General features: G+C 41.7%; 1 protein-coding gene across 2 annotated transcripts in view; it reads right to left on the reverse strand.

Annotated features, from left to right (window-relative positions):
* LOC141148823 (deoxyribonuclease-1-like) overlaps positions 1-18,267 on the reverse strand; it is a 56,727-nt gene that overhangs the window by 21,563 nt on the left and 16,897 nt on the right. For both annotated transcript variants that reach the window (XM_073636595.1, XM_073636597.1), the window contains 5 exons: positions 16,962-17,095; positions 14,390-14,478; positions 13,191-13,277; positions 11,662-11,777; positions 9,422-9,534 (listed from right to left, as the gene is read on the reverse strand). In XM_073636595.1, the coding sequence (XP_073492696.1) occupies positions 9,422-9,534; positions 11,662-11,777; positions 13,191-13,277; positions 14,390-14,478; positions 16,962-17,093 (537 nt within the window). In that variant the 5' untranslated portion in view covers positions 17,094-17,095. The remainder of the gene's footprint in view (positions 1-9,421; positions 9,535-11,661; positions 11,778-13,190; positions 13,278-14,389; positions 14,479-16,961; positions 17,096-18,267) is intronic.

Here is an 18,267-nt window from a genome sequence, read left to right on the forward strand (position 1 = left end):
TGTGCGCAAGTATATGCATGTAAGTTTGATGGGCTAGGTGTACTATGTGGGGAATATACTCCACACGTATCCATTATTTTCCCCCACAGCAACTTTCTCCCTATAAATACAACTGTTTTCCATATTCCTAGGTTACCTTGGTTTTTGCTCCTGAAGAGTGGCGATTAAGTCCCGAAACGCGTAGAGCTTACATCTACCTATAGGCATACCTCATCAAAAATCATGTACCACGTTCCATTTCCACTCGTTATTTTCCCCTGTTTTTGTAACCTGTATATTAGACACTTTAATGTGTCATATATTCTCTACTTGTGATTCTAGCTCTTAAATTGTTCATGCAATGTAATTCTAAGTCCTTGTTGGAATGTATACTTTGATGTAATATAGAGTAAGAATAGTAGCTATGTACATTTAAAATCATGTGAATATATGCCAATTTTGAATATAATAAAACCTGTTTTATACTGGACCTTTGTACTTGCCCCCGTGTGCCTCATTTAAAGTCCCGCCCTTTGCTCTTCTCCCTTGGTATACATATTGAACCGGGATGGAGGAGGGGAGTTGAACGCCCCCTACCTAACCTCATTTAAAGTCCCAAATCTTCTGTTCTGCTTTTAAATTCTTTCGTGTTAGTTGAAATTTGTTATTTTTTTATTCGGATGCATCCGAATGTCCGAAAGATACAAAATTCGTCCGAATTTCGATTCGTTACGAAACGGATTGCACATGTCTTATGCCCCGTACACACGGTCGGACTTTGTTCGGACATTCCGACAACAAAATCCTAGGATTTTTTCCGATGGATGTTGGCTCAAACTTGTCTTGCATACACACGGTCACACAAAGTTGTCAGAAAATCCGATCGTTCTGAACGCAGTGACGTAAAACACGTACGTCAGGACTATAAACGGGGCAGTGGCCAATAGCTTTCATCTCTTTATTTATTCTGAGCATGCGTGCACTTTGTCCGTCGGATTTGTGTACACACAATCGGAATTTCCGACAACTGATTTTTTTGTCGGAAAATTTTATATCCTGCTCTCAAACTTTGTGTGTCGGAAAATCCGATGGAAAATGTGTGATGGAGCCTACACAAGGTCCTATCACACATTTTCCATCGGAAAATCCGACCGTGTGTACGGGGCATAATAGTTTTTATTCTGTCTCTTTCTTTCTCTGGAAATAACTAAAGAGCAGAATGTATGGAAATTGATGAGCTTAACTCTTCCTATGCATCTAACCTACTGAACATTACAATATAATTTTTATTTATCACTTCACTATTACATTTTACTTGATGCTGTCTTCTCTTTACAATATATTATTGCCCATTTTTAATAGATTTTGTGACTCCTGTAATGATGGCTATGTAACATATGGATTACTCTCTATTTTACCTTCTATGTTCTTTCTCTTTCTGAAGCTTTAGCTTTTCTATAAAATTAGCGTTTCTTAATTTTTATCTTTTTACACTTGCTCGCTTCTTATATTTCATTTCATGTCTGCCCTCCCCTTTTCTATTTTCTCTGGTGACTCTTTTGCCTTATCTCCTTATACTTATATTACCACAGTCCATCATTAATACCGGTACAAAGTTGCTCCAGTGCTACATTAGGAACTAGCCACATTCTTATTGTACAGTGTTGTAAAAAAGTATATGCCCCCTTCCTGATTTTTAATTTTTTTGCATATTTTTCACACTTAATTGATTCAGATCATCAAACAAATTTTACTATTATGCAAAGATAACCCGAGTAAATACAGAATGCAGTTTTAATTGATGATTTCATTTATTAAGGGAAAAAAGCTGTCCAATTCTGCCTGGTCCTATGTGAAAAAGTAATCGCCGCCTAAACCTAAAAACTGGTTGTGCCACCCTTGACGGCAACAACTGCAATCAAGCATTTGCAATAACTAGCAATGAGTCTTTCACATCGCTGTGGAGGAATTCTTGGCCCACTCTTCTTTGCAGAATTGTTTTAATTCAGCCACATTGGAGGGTTTACGACCATTAATGGCCTGTATCAGGTCATGCCACAGCATCTCAATCGGATTTAAGTCCGGACTTTGACTAGGCCACTCCAAAACATTAATTTCTTTTTTTCTTTTGAGCCATTCAGAGGTAGACTTGCTGGTGTGTTTCAGAACATGATCTTGCTGCATAACCCAAGTGTGCTTTAGCTTGAGGTCACCAACTGATGGCTGGACATTCTCCTTCAGGATTTTCTGGTAGAGTGCATAATTAATGGTTCCATCAATTATGGCAAGTCATCCAAGTCCTGACGCTGCAAAGCAGCCCTAGACCATCACATTACCACCACCATATGTGACTGTTGGAATGATGTTCCTTTTATGAAATGCTGTGTTCGTTTTACGTCAGATGTAAGGGGACGCATCTTCCAAAAAGTTCTGTTTCAATAATTTTTATTAGTTTCACAAAATAGAGCAATACAATTTTTTTTAACAGATGAATTTTTATTCAAAAAGAAACAAAGTGATTTATACACGTTAACAGTGACACAATACACAGTCAATACAAGGAAGTTGATAGGCTAAGAAGCCAAGGCGTGTAAGAGGTCAGAATTTGACGTTTCTTCTGGTGTACAATCAAGCATAGAAATCAATACGACAATCACAGTCATCATAGTGCCCTATGAAGGAGGGGAGTGAGGGGGGGATGGAAGGATACTAACATAGGAGCATCTCACAGGACAATATAGTCATAGAACGTCAGCAAAGGAACAGCTCATAGGATAATACAATGATCTTAAGAGATTGAGCCGTGTGCGTTGATCCATTGTGACCAGACCTTATCAAATTTTTTTGGCGTTGGTTGTTTCCACCTAAGGAGAATCTCTCTTCTGGTGTAGTATAGAGTATAGAAGAGCAATAATTTCACATGCCTGGAGGCCACAATGTCCTTCATGGTGCAAAGTAGCGCTAAGGCCGTATTCTGTCTAAGGGACCAGTCTCCAAAATCATTCAAAGCCCCAATTACTTTTTCCCAAAACTGATGGATAAGGGGGCATTCCCATACCATGTGGAAGAATGTTCCCGGGAAGGAACAGCACCTAGAGTAGATGGGACTTGTCTCAGGATAAACTTTGGCTAATCTTACCGGGGTAAAATAGGCTCTATGAAGGAATTTAAGTTAGATGAAACGGTCTCTAGCAGAGATCATTTTAGTGATATAGCCACTCACCAAGTCCTCCCAGTCCTCCTCAGTCAACCCCGGTATGTCAGCCCTCCACTTGTCGTATACTGTCCTCAGAGTGGTCGTGTGAGCTGAGGCAAGATAGAAGTAAAGGGGAGATAGAGGTTTTTCAAAACCAGTAGGCGCTCCGTCGGGTCCGTTTGAAGGGTTATAGGGCTAGGTAATTGTGCCTGTGTCGCGTGTCTAAGCTGGTAGTATGCGAAGGCCATAGAGGCGGGTATAGCGTATTTCTCTCGCAGCACCGAGAAGGAGAGAGATCCTTCTGTGAAAATATGTTTGAGAGTTATAATTCCCTTGGATGCCCAGAGCTGGGGATCTGGTACTTGATAACAATGCTTAGGCAGTGGATTACCCCATAAGGGGGTATGAGGGGACAGGGTAGAATCCGTCTTGTAGATATCCCCTGCTTGCTGCCATACACGAACAATTGTTTTCATTAGGGTTGTCACTGCAGGATGGGCCTTGGGTCCCCTATAAACTAGATTGCTCAGGTCTGCATAGGACCCTAAAATAGGTGCCTCCAATAACACTGCAGGGTTTTGTCTGGGTTGGCTAAACCACCAGCGGACAGTCACTAGTACTGCTGCTAAGTAATAAAGTTGGAAGTGAGGCATTGCCAGCCCCCCTAAGAAAGAGGGAGTTGTAGCGTTCGCTTTGCCAATCGTGGGGTTTTTCCTGCCCAGACAAAGAGAGTTAGGGATAGGGATCGGAGTGTTTCTGAAGAAATACAAAAATTTGGGAAGGTAAACCATTTTCAGTAGGTTTACCCTACCTACCTGGCGACAGTGGCAGGGTGTCTTCCATGAATGGCACTTCCTATTGAACTGGGTGACCAAGGGCATAAGGTTGTCTTCCAAATAAGCAAGTAGGGATCCTCTAACTTTTACCCCCAAGTATGTAAACGCCTCTACCCACTGAAGGAGGGTCTGAGTGTCCACTCCAGAGCCCGAGGGGTGAAGGGAAAACAGGACTGACTTGTCCCAATTGACACGGGTCCCAGGAAACCGGCAAAATTGGTCAATTATCTCTAAAGCAGACTTCAGCCAGGTATAACAACTCATCGTCCGCATAAAGAGATACCTTTTCTTGAAGTACTCCAACTGGAATTCCCTTCACCCTGGGGTCCTGGCACAAGAAGATTTTCAGGGGCTCCATTGCCAAAGCAAAGAGCCCTGGGGAGAAGGGGCAGCCTTGTCTGGTTCCCCTGTTTAGATGGAAGGGAGCAGACAATAGGCCATTAACTCTGACTCTGGCGGTTGGATTCCTATACAAGAGTTGAATCAGGGAGATGAACCTAGGTCCAAAGCCAAAGCATTCTAGCACCTGCCAGAGAAAAAGCCACTCAATCGAGTCAAATGCTTTCTCGGCATCTAACGCTGCAACCACCACTGAACTGCCTTCCTCGGCCAGATTTATATGGGTAAACAATCTACGAATGCACCAAGGATGTAACTACCCTGTTCAAACGGTTCGCCAGTATCTTTGCTAGGAGCTTGACATCCACATTTATCAAAGATATCAGACAGTAAGATTTACAGAGTTCCAGGTCCTTGCCAGGTTTGGGGACCACTACTATCAGAGCCTCTGACAAGGAGGCCGGCAAGGATCCCTCCCCCAAGGAAGACAGTAAGAGTGGATTCTAAGTGCCAAGTCCTCTAGATAGTTCCTGTAGAATTCAGTGGGGAATCCGTCAGGCCCTGGCGTCTTACCTGCCTGGAGAGAGGACATCGCCCACTGAACCACCTTAAGGGTAATAGGAGAGTCGAGCTGGTCTCTGTAAGTCGTGGTGAGGAAAGGGAAATCAATGTCAGAAGGATATATGTGAGGGTCTTCCATAGAGTAGTTTACCTGGGAGGAGTAAAGTGCAGTGTGATATGAAGTGAAACAGTCAGTAATTGTCCTAGACACAGTCTGTTGGGTCTCATCCATGTCGACTATGCAGGGAATACTCATAGAGGACGACTGCTCACGGGCCAGCCAGGATAGCAACCTACCATTCCGTTCACCCTCCTCAAAGATTCTTTGAGACTGCTGAAGTCCTTTTTTTTTTTAGTCAGGGAAGTACGAAGCAGAAGGACAGCTCTAGTACTTTCCTGAAGCTGTTCATGGATCAGCGGATTCTTGGTCTGGACGTACTGTTTCTCCAAGGAGTTAGCTGCGTCCCCAGCTTTAACTAATTCAGCTTTCATCTGTCTGCGAATCCCTCCTATGAGCGTCTGATAGTGACCCCTACAGAAAGCCTTGAAGGCATCACACACCACAGACTCTGAGGCAGACCCAGGATTATGGGACCAGTATGCATGGATCTGCTGACTAAGCCCAGAGTCCACCTCAGGGTTGGAGATCCAGAATCTGGATAATCTCCACAATTTATCTGAGGGATGCCCCTCCAGGGACAGCTGAAGCAGCATTGGTGCGTGGAGAGGTCCAATGAGGAGCCGCCTACGGAGGTGAACCGGTCAAGTTCAGGGTTAGGTGGCATATTAAAATCTTTCATGAAAATCACGTTGTCTGTACGGTACTTGGCAATGAGAGAAGTAAGCTTATGAAGCAACTTAATAGAGGCAGAGGGAGGTATATGGAGTCCTACCAGCTCAACTTCTAAAGACTCCACTATAGCATGAATCACCACATATCATCCATTTGGGTCACGCACCAGGTCCAGCAGTCTAAAGGGTAAGGATTTACGTATCAGAATACTCGCACCCCTGTCAAAATTAGAATAGCTTGAGTGATAGTGGTGGCCCACCCAGGGCTTTCTAAGACTGAGAGTCTTCCTCCCCACTAGATGAGTCTCCTGGAACACACAGATATGAGGATTATAGGTCTTTAGAAACTGGAGTACCAAGGACCTCTTTATAGGAGAGTTAAGGCCTCTGGTGTTCCAGGAGATCACAGTAAGGGTTGTCATCAGAGCACTAGGACCAACATCATAGAAGGAGACTCAGGGATCGGTGCCAGCGGAGATGGACCACATCCACACGGCAGGATGCCAGCCGCCGAATTGCCCAGTGGGGTTAAGCATACATTAGGTACGACTAATTGTGTCACTTACATACATTCATAAAAAACAAGAAAATAATAAAGAAAGTAACAGAACACCCCCCCACCCCACCGACCCCCCTAAAACTGGGAGAGGTATATCTTCCCAACCCAGGCACAGCAGGTTGCCATGCAACGGAGGCAACATGTGCAACAGGCATACAGTGCATAAATCTGTTAACCCATAACAGCTAGGGTCATCTGGAGGATAAGTGGAGTGCAGATCACCCAGCAATCTGGGGGTACAGAAATTGTTACAGTTCACAGAAACGTCCTGGGTAGCTAATAAACATCTGGGAACAAAAAGAAAAATAAAAGGCAAAAATGTAGCTCAGTTTCCACGAGGCTACAGGTGCTAGGACTTAGGCGAGACATACATAGGTCGACAAGATCAGTTCCCACCTCGGGCAGCAATCTCGTGAGCCGCAGGGCATCCCAAAAGAGCAGGATCCTGTAGTTTATGTAAGGCCATAGGTAGTCCAGGAAAGTAGGAGGTAGCAGCCGACATCACCCTAAACTAACAGTATCCAGCCAGGAGGATGCCTCCTCAGGTGACATGAAGAAGGGCACCTGTTCTCCGTCTTGAAACCAGAGTCTCGCTGGGAAAAGCATACTATACTTAAAGCTTTTGGCTCGGAGGTAAGTTCGGACATGGTCAAATGATATTTATGATATTAATGATATTAATAATTATATCTGTGTATTAATTTGTCTAGTCCCTATAATTAGTTGGCCTATTAAACTCTGAGCATATGCTATTGTTAATATCACAATAATACCAGGTTAGCTATGAAACCAAACACACGGTGCTGCTAGTAAAATAATATCTTATTTTATTTCCCAAGGAGTTAGGAAACTATCATAAAAGTACTAAAAGGGTATTACAATGTTACATAGCTTACAATCAGAACACATTATACTAACAGCACATCTCTACAACATATAACAACAATGAAATATCAAGGATACTTATCACACATGGTTTCCTCTGCGGGTTCTGGATGATAAAAGGGGTCTGGGCCTCATGGAATATAGGCCCAAGCCCTCGGTCAGAGCAAGGTCCCAAGATAGCAAAGGGGATGACCTTACAGCAGGCTTCTCAGCAACCAAGAGAGGGAACAAAAGCCTGTATGTCCCTTACATTCAAACATACACGCCCACTCGTAGCCACCCCCATTTGCCTTTTATAGAGGTATCATTTCAAATGTCTGCCCATTCTCCAGGAGGCATGCTTTATTGTCCCCCAGGGCCAGCGTCTCTATCAGCCCTGTGTCAAATCTCAATAGACATCTTTGCAGCAGTGGTCTCTTTGAAGCTTGTACTCACACATGTCACAGCAGGTGGGCTTGAGCCAAGGCATTGTTCTTCTGATCACAAAGCTTTGATGTGTTTCATTCCTACCTGGCTGTGTCAAACAGGAAGTGAGATACCAGAAGTAAGATATTAAACCATGTTGCTATCCAACACGCAAGTTATTGCGACGGTTCTGATTTTCGGCATAATCCGCTCTAGCCTCCAGGTGCTTGACCCTGACTTTCAGCGCGTGGAGGTTTGCCGAGTGGTCCCTTTGCATGTCCTCAGCCGAGGAGACCCGCTGCTCCTCCTCTGCCATGCGGCCTCGGAACGTGTCCAGGTCCCGCCGGATCAGTCTGAGCTCCATGTAGACATGATCTATTTTGTCCGTTAGTGTGGTACGGCAAGCAGTAATAGCCTGTATTATGTCAGCAAACTCCAAGGAGGACGCAGAGAGATCTGGTTCTGGAAGAGACTCAGCCATCATGCACATCTCCTCAGTCTGCTTGGCCAGGGTATTACAGACAGTGGCTGCTGCTTTGCTCTTGACTTCCGGTCGATCCTTCGGCCGATTGTTTTTCCAAGAACAACCCCGTTTTCTGTACCCAGGCATGGAGGAACAGAAGGGAGTAGTTAAAAAAGACAGCCAGCGTGTGGGAGGGTCGTGTGGGGATGGGAAAGGGGAGAGGGAAGTGGGAATGATATCATCCCCACACGACCCTCCCACATGCTGGCTGTCTTTTCTATTCTCGTTGCTAACTGATCACTTCACTATTTATGACCGACACCTGCATTAGCATACGATTTTTCATCTCCATACTTACTTTATTCAGACTTTGGCCGGTGCTGTATATCCCCTTCCCAATCGCTGGGGGAGGCTCAGCCGGGTTATTTCGTTGCTGCACACCCCGAGGCTCGGGTAAGCAGTTCCATTTCCTCACTTTATCTCCCCCATTATGTAATTGTGTGAAATCTTATATATGACATTTATCTCTGTACTCTGATATGTATTTTTACAGATATATTGTCCTGATGAAGTGGTAAAACCGCGAAACATGTCGAAAGATCATGTCATCTGAACCTTTTAAATGACATGTTTTGTCTTTTTGCTATTTTTTTGTATTAATAAATTTTGTGAAAAATTTTTATCAGTAATTTGCATTATTAGCTTTACCCTTTGTATATGTACCGCAATAGTCCACCTGCTGTCTTTTTCTTGGTGAGTTGGAGGTGGGGCCCATACTCCCAAATTTTCTCCCTAAAAAATTTGGACGATGGTACATTTTTCTAAGATATATCTTGCGTATTTCATATTGTGAGGCCATACACTCTCCATGATTTGAATCAAGTAATTTGAGCATTTTGTTTTTCACATAGGGCCAAGCAGGTTTGAGCAGCTTTTTTCCCTTAATAAATGAAATCACCATTTAAAAAATGTATTTTGTATTTACTCGGGTTATCTTTGTGTAATATTAAAGTTTGTTTGATGATCTGAATCATTTAGGTGTGACAAATATGCAAAAAATAAAAAATCAGGAATACTTTTTTCACAGCACTGTATGTATCTAGGTCATGAAAGAGAGATCCAGACTGGTGGCTAGTAGCAGCAAAATCATTCCTTTACAGAAAACAAACCATAACACCCATTTGTATACTTTCTTAGAAAGCAGCCAATGAGATTGGTGCTCTATATGCAACACCACCATTTACAATACAGCACTATAATCAACCATGTGGATTTCTCTTCTAGATGTACATGTGGAATTTCCATGGAAGGTAAATGTCAAATTTTTCTATAGTACATACTATAAAATGTGGAATATTGTTATATATTAAAAAAAATCATTATACATGCAGGGTCACAGTGCTTACATCAGTTTGCCATTTGTCCAACACATCACGGTAAACATCATACAAGGCATCTATTTCACGAACAGCATCCTTAGGTGCAGCGTGTAGAGGAACCAGCACAAAATCTTGAATTGCTGGGGAAAAAAATGATATTATGACATATATGGCCCTGTATTGGTATTTATTTATTGCTTCTGGTTTACTTAAAGATTTAGTCCACTTAAAATAATATGTCGTTTTTTTTTCTAGAGATACCACAGGGACAGTCCACAAAACAGTTTCTTATATCAGTCATAATTAATTTGCCCAATGCTAAGTTTTAGCCCTGTAAATGAATCCATGTCTCTAACTTTAATTTTTTAAATTAAGAGTGAGACTAAAACATCTGTCAACTTTTGCATCTTCCTGTATCCTTCAGATTTTCCCTCATGTGTGATGGTGTGTGACCAGGACATTGGGGTAAATCTCCAAGAGAAACAAGGAAGGTGATTATTACATTCACTTTTAGTAGAGTAGGAGAAGGCTATTACCCATGTTAACATTTTGTTGTTTTAGCACAATTACTGTTATCTGGTAGTTACCTAATCCCCTAATCCATAAATGGTGGTGATAGGAAATTTAGCATGTGCTCCTGGTGGTTCCACTTGAACATCTTGTTTTGCTCTGATGGGCAAAATACTGCTACCAAGCGGAATCAAGAGGCAACCATTCTATATTTATGAGGTTAGGTCACATGGTTCCAACTTATGACAGGCTTGCTTTAAATTCAGTTATGCACACCTACCATGGCCATTCCAAGTAGATTCCACTCTACCTGTTAGATTTTTAATTCATTTTATATCAGATTGTAAGCTCTAACGAGCAGGGCTCTCTGATTCCTCCTGTATTGAATTGTATCGTAACTGTAATGTCTACCCTCATGTTGTAAAGCGATGCGCAAACTGTTGGCGCTTTATAAATCCTGTATTATAATAATAATAATAATACAGAGAACACAAAAGAAGTCATTGTAACACACCAAGGTGGCCAAAAACACAAAATACAGGGTATAAGTAGGGACAGAGTCAGTTGTCTTAGCTAAGAAAACTCATTGTTGAGGGTCCTTAGTATATATGAGAAACCACTTGGTTACTCAAACTCTAAACCTAAAATTTCTAGGTGGCTTGGCTATTATGTAATGAAACTTCAGTCACATTATGATTATGCAAAACATGAAGCAACTCATAGAAACCACCTGAATTTCACTTTTTCTTATAAACCTAGACCGCACAGATTTCACTTGCAAAGACATGAGTTTACATCAGTTTTTATGCACGTTTCAGTGAGTTTTTATGCATGTTGGCATCAGTTTTGATGCACATCAGTTATGTGCCCTGTTCACACTAAAGTGTTGATGTCACGTCAGTTTTTTTTTCAGCTCAGAAAACTGCATACACGTTGCAGATCTGCATGTGATACCAGTGTTGTGGTGTGAACAGGGCACATAGAGAACATTTTTTTTTTTTTGTGCTCTTGCAGAACACATGCAGAAGAACTGACGTCTCTGCACATATTGTGAACAAGACCCTAGGCTGCCTTATAGATTAGAATATAAAAGAAATAGAATAGAATTGAAAGGAATAGAATAAAATAGAAACAGGTAGAAAAGAATTGAATAGAATAAAAAAGAATAAAACAGAATAGAATAAAATAAAAAGAATAGAATAAAACAGAATATAGTTGAATAGAATAGAATAGAATAGAAAAGAATAGAGGAGAAAAGAATAGAATAGAAAAAAAATCGAATAGTCTAGATTAGAATGGAATAAAATAGAATGAATATATCCTTTAGATTGTAAACTCCACGAGCAGGGCCCTCTGATTCCTTCTGTATTAAACTGTATTGTAATTGTACTTCCCCCCTTTTTATTGTATAGCGTTGCGCAAACTGTTGGCGCTATATAAATCCTGTATAATAATAATAATATTATAGCCGTCTTCTGAAATTTGAAACATTTTGAAAAGAATAGAACAGAAAATAAAATAAAAGAATAGATTCCACAATTGGAATCAATTAAAAAAGAAATAATATATTAACCAAATGTAGAAAGAAAATTCCGAAAACAAATTATTCTAACATAACGAATATGACAAAACTAAATTATTAACTTATTAACGAACCCAAAAGAAAACATATTTTCACTTCGTGCACATCTCTAGATGAGACTGCTTCCTGTATCATACAGTTTATTGGGTAGTGAAATTAAGAACATCACTCTGACCTGTCTTTGGGCAATTGAAGTGGACCACAAATGGTTCTCTGCTAAATGTGTCTTCTCCAGTGTACAGGTTATGATCGTGGTAATGGTAGGAGTCCTGTGCAGTGACCTTGTCATTCCTAAAAGTGGGTGTAACATTCCAAGAATTAAAGTGCAACTCCAGATATAGCACATATAAAATCATCTATATGAGCTAATAAACATTGCATTAACATTGCAATTATCCTAAAAAATTGTTTTCCTTTCAGCCATGACTGCAGTTTTCAACTAGTAAGTAACATTTCCCAAAATCCTCCCCTACCCGTTTCAGTAATGGCTCACTGCTTCTCCTAGAGTTCTATACACAGTATGATATTAAATTATAGGCACCTACAGCACGGAATAAAGCATCCACTTATATCAATAGGTTTATAGCATATGTACTAAGGAAATTGCTACCATTGCTAACCTTCTGAAAATTCCTAGTTATCTGGCTTCTATCCTCATCACTTTTTGAATCATTGACCTAAACTAGACATTTGATTCATCAAAAATCAAAATTTGGACACATTATTCGTTATTTGGAAAATCGGATGTATCCGAATTCCAAATCACAATAATAATAAATGTAAACGAATCCTCTGTCCGAAAATAAAGAAATTCAAAGTCGAATATGATTCCAATTTGTGATCGAATATGAAATGTAAACATATTGCAATTCTTACATGTGAAAACTTCAGCAGGTGCATTCGAATTAAAAAAAAAAAATTGAATTCAAATTTTCCAAATTCAGTTGAATTGAATTCAAATCGGTTGAATTCGGAAAATTTAAATTGTATTCGAAAGCAAATAATCAAAATGAAACTAAATGAATTCTGAAAGCGAATTTAACTAATTTAACTAAACAAAATGAGTTAATGAACTAATCAAAACAATTTTTTTCATTCCACACATGTCTGACCTAGACATAATGCAGATTGAGTAATACCTTGTCTCTTTTGATGCTCAAAAGTAGCAGAGTGCCATTTTAAATTTTCCCTGAACCAGGGTTCCTAACTATGTTTGAGCCCTGCAGTGAAAATCCTGAGGACCCCAATTTCTCCAACCTCTGGAAGGCCATTCACACCACAACAGAGTGTGTTGTTGCAACACACACGTTACCATGTGCTTTACCCATGCGGGCCAAAGAAGCAAGATCACTTTAATGCAATCCACCCCAGCAGGACAATATTACATATTATGCCCCCACCACTCCAGTCAGCATCCTGGGAATGAGAAAAGAATCCTCTACGAAAGCTCCAATTCGCTATAGTCATTTTTTTTACAGAGATGAAGGACAGCTCTAATCCTATCTCCAAGCATCGGGGCTGTCACATAGCAAAAAGAAGGTAGTCACATGCTCCTCCATTCATATAGTATAGTAATAAGTGAACCAGCATCTGTAGCATTTTAGTGTGAACAGCCAAAATAATACATAGACCTGGTATATTGTGTCCTTGGTAAAATACAAAAAGACTATATTTGATTACAGGCTTCTCAAAGGTAAATCTCACCTAAAGACAAACAGGTAGCGTTCCTTGTAAGCATCCCGTCCCAAAGAATCACTGACCACATAGGAATACTGAGGTTCTTTACAATGGCTGCAATTAAAGTAAATAATTTTTAATATAAAACTAAAACATACACACGCAATACTGTATAAAGTGTCTTAAAGTGTTTGTAACCCTAAAAAATATATATATATATATATATAATAATAATCCTGTTCCCTTAAAGCATGCAAAACAGCACAGTGATTGTGCTGTGTAATTTGTCTTTTTCTATAATCTAAAATACCTGGCTGATCTTGCCTGGTTCTGCCCTCCCTCCTGTAAACTGACCATGTTTTATCATGACTGCTGAGCCCTGACAGCATAGTCAGTTTACATGCCTCTGCTAACGCGACCGCCCGCCTCTCTCCTCCCCTCCTCTCGGTTGACGCCAAAGGGGGTTCTCGGCCCCTCCCGCTGTGGCTGTCAGACTGGGAGAGGAGAGCGGCGAACATTCACATGAGCTCCGAGCGGCGCTCTGAAATAAGGTAGAAATCCTCAAATTTGTTATACAGCACATACAGTGGGGCACATATCGTTATCTAAAGCCGCGTACACACGACCGGACTTTCCGTCGGAGTTCTGCTGAAACGGACTTGCCTACACACAATCACATCGAAGTCTGATCATTTAGAAAGCGATGATGTACGACGGGACTAGAAAAAGGAAGTTCAATGGCCAATACCCAGTAGCTGCCCTAGCGTCGTTTTTGGTCAGTCAGAATAGCATACAGACGAGCGGTTTTCCCGACAGGAACTGATTCCATCGGAAAGATTTGAAACATGTTCTATTTCTAGGTCCGTCAGAATTATAGAAAGAAAAAGTCCAATGAAGCCCACACACGATCGGAATGTCCGACGGAATGATTCCGTCGGACCTTTTCTGCCGGAAAGTCCGGTTGTGTGTACGCGGCATTATGCAAAATAATAAGAAATGAATCAACCTTCTTCAAAAGCTGTATGCCACATCTCACGAGGTTCAGTATTTTGCTTAAATAAGTTTGGTCCTAGGTAAAAGAGTCAACTCTAATTGGAAGGGAGGTACACTTAGCTAGCATGATGTCTGCTGGTAGTACAATTCTGTTACTTTAGAAGAAGCTTTATGTAGAATGGAAAAAGCAGTCTATAAAAAGAACAGCTTAATGGTGACAAGTACATTCTTACCTGTTCAGTTCACTCATCATTGTTTCAACAGCACTGAGATCAGAGTCCCTGACCTCCTGAATCAGCACAATATCATAGCGAGGTAATATCTGCGAATGCAAGAAGGAACCATCAAGACAAGCTCAGGCCAGCAACCTGCCAATTCTGGAAGATGGGCAACTAAATCTGAGCGCATTTATAGGCCATACCTGTTGGCTCATCAGCTTTTATGAATGCCCAAACAAACCTTCATTTTAAATTAGCTAAATGAATCCCAGCTGCAAAAAATGACAGGTGTACAAAGTACAGTTTTTTTTCTACAAAAAGCAGCCACAGTAGAAAAGCCTATCCCCTGCCAGCCACATGCAGAGTAGGAACTTTGCTCTCTGTGTGCAAGCAGTAATCACCTTGTAGAGGTCTGATATGCCCCCTACAGAGTCTGGCTGCATTCACACCTCTGCGTTTTGAATTGCCGCGATTCTACCCACGATTTCAAAGCGGCGAGGTGTGAAAGACAGATCGCAGAATGCACATTTGACATGCCATTCATTTGAATGGCACCTAAATTGCTCTGCAATCGTGGTAACCACTGACAGGGTTGCTTACATGGTCAGCTTTTATTTATTTATGTAATACCTTTACCCCAAAAGTAAAAAAAAAACAGTTGCTGTAATTGCTTAAAGAGGTGCTTTAGTCATTATTTGAAATATTAAAAGGCAGCAGCTACAAAAACTGCAGCTGCTGACTTTTAATAAACAAGCACACACCTGTCCCAGGATCCAGAGATGTCCTCACCCGGGCAGTTTCTTCACCGTTCTTCGGCCACTGGTGCCGGCGTGCTAACTGTGGGCAGCCGGCTGTGACTGCTTGCGGCTTCACATCTGGCTTTTTACTGTACATGTGCGAGCCATGCTGCACCATCTGATCTGACTGGTCCCGCAGCTTCCTGGGACCTGTGATGTGTCCCAGAAGTCTGCAGAGGAAGGAGGGAGGGGGGGAATAGTGGTGGGATTTCTGCAGCGATCTGACCGAAAGTGGGGGAGCGGGTTCCTGTCAAAACCAGGTACCCACCCAAAAATATGTGCAAAATGTGAAGGGAGGGGGGGAGGGAGGAGGAGGAAGATGAGCGGAGTTTGGCGTTATAGCAAAATGAAAGTTCAATAGTAAAAAACTGTGAGCAATGTCTGTTTTGCAATAAGCTAAACCTACCTGCCTGCTTACTGTCATTCTGTAGAATGTATACTGAGCTGCGCATGCGTTGCTCAGTTTACATTTCGGCACAGTGCTTGCGTTGACTGCAGTCCAGCACATGCGAGGGAGTGCCATCATCATGCCCCCAGGAGAACTAGGGGAGAAGATGTCAGCAAGGGACCTTGCAAGTGTTGGACCACTGATACAAAGGTAACAATAGCTGAGTTTAGTTCCACTTCAACTTGTTAGTGAAGTCTATCTAAATCTGCAAGTACATCTAACGCTACCCTCTCCCCAACACTACCCTTTGTTTGTGATAGAAGGAGAAAGGAATGTGACTGTGCTTAAAATCACTTTATACTCTCACACAGTCATTGACTTCTATCTGTCATTCCACCCTGCTCCAATGTAACGCATTTCACCCTTGTGGGCTTAATCATGAAGACCTCTAACCTCTCCCCAGATTGACAATGCTGCTCTTGAAGGGTGTCTCCATTACTCCTTCATAGAGTGGAGACACCCCAAGACAGGAAGTGTGTTACTTGTTGGATCGCCAGGAGAAAAAAAAGCCTAAAGGAGAGAAAACAACTGCAGCTATCAAATTTAAGAATTGTTAGGCTGCAATATATTACATTTTTGTTTGGGGATTTAATACCTCTTTAAAGCAGTTGTATACTGCTGTAAGTTTCTTGTTTTTTTTTTTCCCTGCAAGGTAAAGTCATAATGTTTTACACTCTGCAATGTTTGTAAAGCCTCGTACACACGGTACAATTGTTGGCCAACCAAACGTCTGATTTTTGTCAAAAGGGCGTGTGCCAGGATCTTGTCTTGCATACTAACGGTACACAATTGTCGTGCCACAAACACAAATGTAATGACGTACTACAAGGAATTTCAGCTCTTGAGCGCCACCCTTTGGGCCCCTTCTGCTAATTTTGTGTTTGGTGAGCAGTGATTCCAAGCATGCGTGTTTGTACTTTCGACTTTTGTGTGACAGATTTGTGTACTGACCATATGAAAATCTGATGTCAAACCGTTGTCCGTCGAAAATGTACTAGCCTGTCATCCAAAATTTGTTGGCCGAAAATTTGACAACAATTTTCAAAAGAAGCTACTAACGGTCAGATTTTAGGACAACAGTCTGTCAACAGACAATCCCCTGCCAACAATCGTACCGTGTGTACGAGGCTTTAGACTTGTCTTCAGTTTAAGGTGAGGGGAATTTGTCTAATGAGGACACCTGTCCAAGAGGGGAAGTGAATGCAAATTTACCCAGTGCTACACCTGCAGCGGAAAATATAATCTGGCAGGCGCTTTAACCCTGCCCTGTTCTATTCAAAACGAAAAAACAGTATGTTTTGGCTATACATTCACTTTATTCTGAAGTGAAATGAATCCTCACCTTCATAATGATTGATGTCACTTCAGGTTTTGACATCTTAGAGTCCCCAAAAGACTGGATGTTAAATGCTCCGATCTTCAAAGCCGAAACAGAACTCAGGGCAAGCGTTAGTCCAATAATTATACAAATCATGTCTGCAATGGGATCAAAACACACATATATATATTATAATTCAGAATGTTTTATTGTATTTGAAAATAAATTAATACTCCATCCATCATTGGTGCCAGTGGGAGGAATAGGTCCCTATTATTGGTGTCAGTGGGAAGAATAGTTCCCCATTATTGGTGTCAGTGAGAAGAATAGTTCCCCATTATTGGTGTCAGTGAGAAGAATAGAGCACCATTGTTGGTGTAAGTGGGAAGAATAGTGCCCATCATTGGCGTCAGTGGGAGGACTAGTACTCCCCCCAATGGTATCAGTGGGTGCATGGGTCCTCATCATTGGTATCAGTCGGAGGCATAGCCCTTCATTGTTGGTGTCAGTGGCAAAAATTATGCCCCCATAGTTGGTGTCAGTATGAGGAAGAGAGTCCCAAGGGCAGGATAAAGACAAGCAAAGGGCAACATCTGGCCCCAGGCCCCAGTTTGGAGACCACTGATGTAGACTATAGAAGAAATAATGGTATGGGCTGTAATAATGCAAATTCCATTAGAAAGCATCAGCAGCAGCAGCCTCAATGCTGCCTGGTCAGGGTGACTGATGATGTTTGATTAGACTCATGTAGGATTGCTAAGCCCTTCACCAAGGAAGGTGATTCCAATATGTGTGCAGTTTGCTTTTTATCTTTTTTTTTTTTTTTTTTTAAATCTTTTTTTTGTTTTCATCTGTGTCTAAAGTCTAGGCAGTGGAACTTTAAAGCGAACCTTATTCAGTTTTATATTTCATTCAAAGCCAAAAACATGCATTTTTTTGCTGTCTTTGTCCAGTTGGGGAGATTTCAATTTACTTCTGTCCCACAAAAGGAAGTAAGAGGAAGCCACCCATAGGGCCCAGTTACACTAAAGCGATCCACTGCAATGAGTTAACATGCACCCGTTAATGCACGTTGCATTAAGGCAACCCATTCAGCAGTGGTGTTGCTAGGGGGTGGCTTTTGCAGCTACAGCCCCGAATCTGGGGCCCATAGCCCCGAGTCTCTCAGAGACGGCTGTGGCCTCTCTGCAGCTGGGCTGTGAGTGCAGCAGGCAGCACCGGAGAGCGGGCAGGCAGCACAGGAGAGCCGGACAGGAAAGTGAGCAGAGAGACGACATCATCTCTCACCACCTGCCTCCTCTCTGGGGACCCTGAGGTAAGGGTGGGCTCT

Source organism: Aquarana catesbeiana, linkage group LG06 (assembly GCF_042186555.1).
Source record: "Aquarana catesbeiana isolate 2022-GZ linkage group LG06, ASM4218655v1, whole genome shotgun sequence".
NCBI lineage: Eukaryota > Metazoa > Chordata > Amphibia > Anura > Ranidae > Aquarana > Aquarana catesbeiana.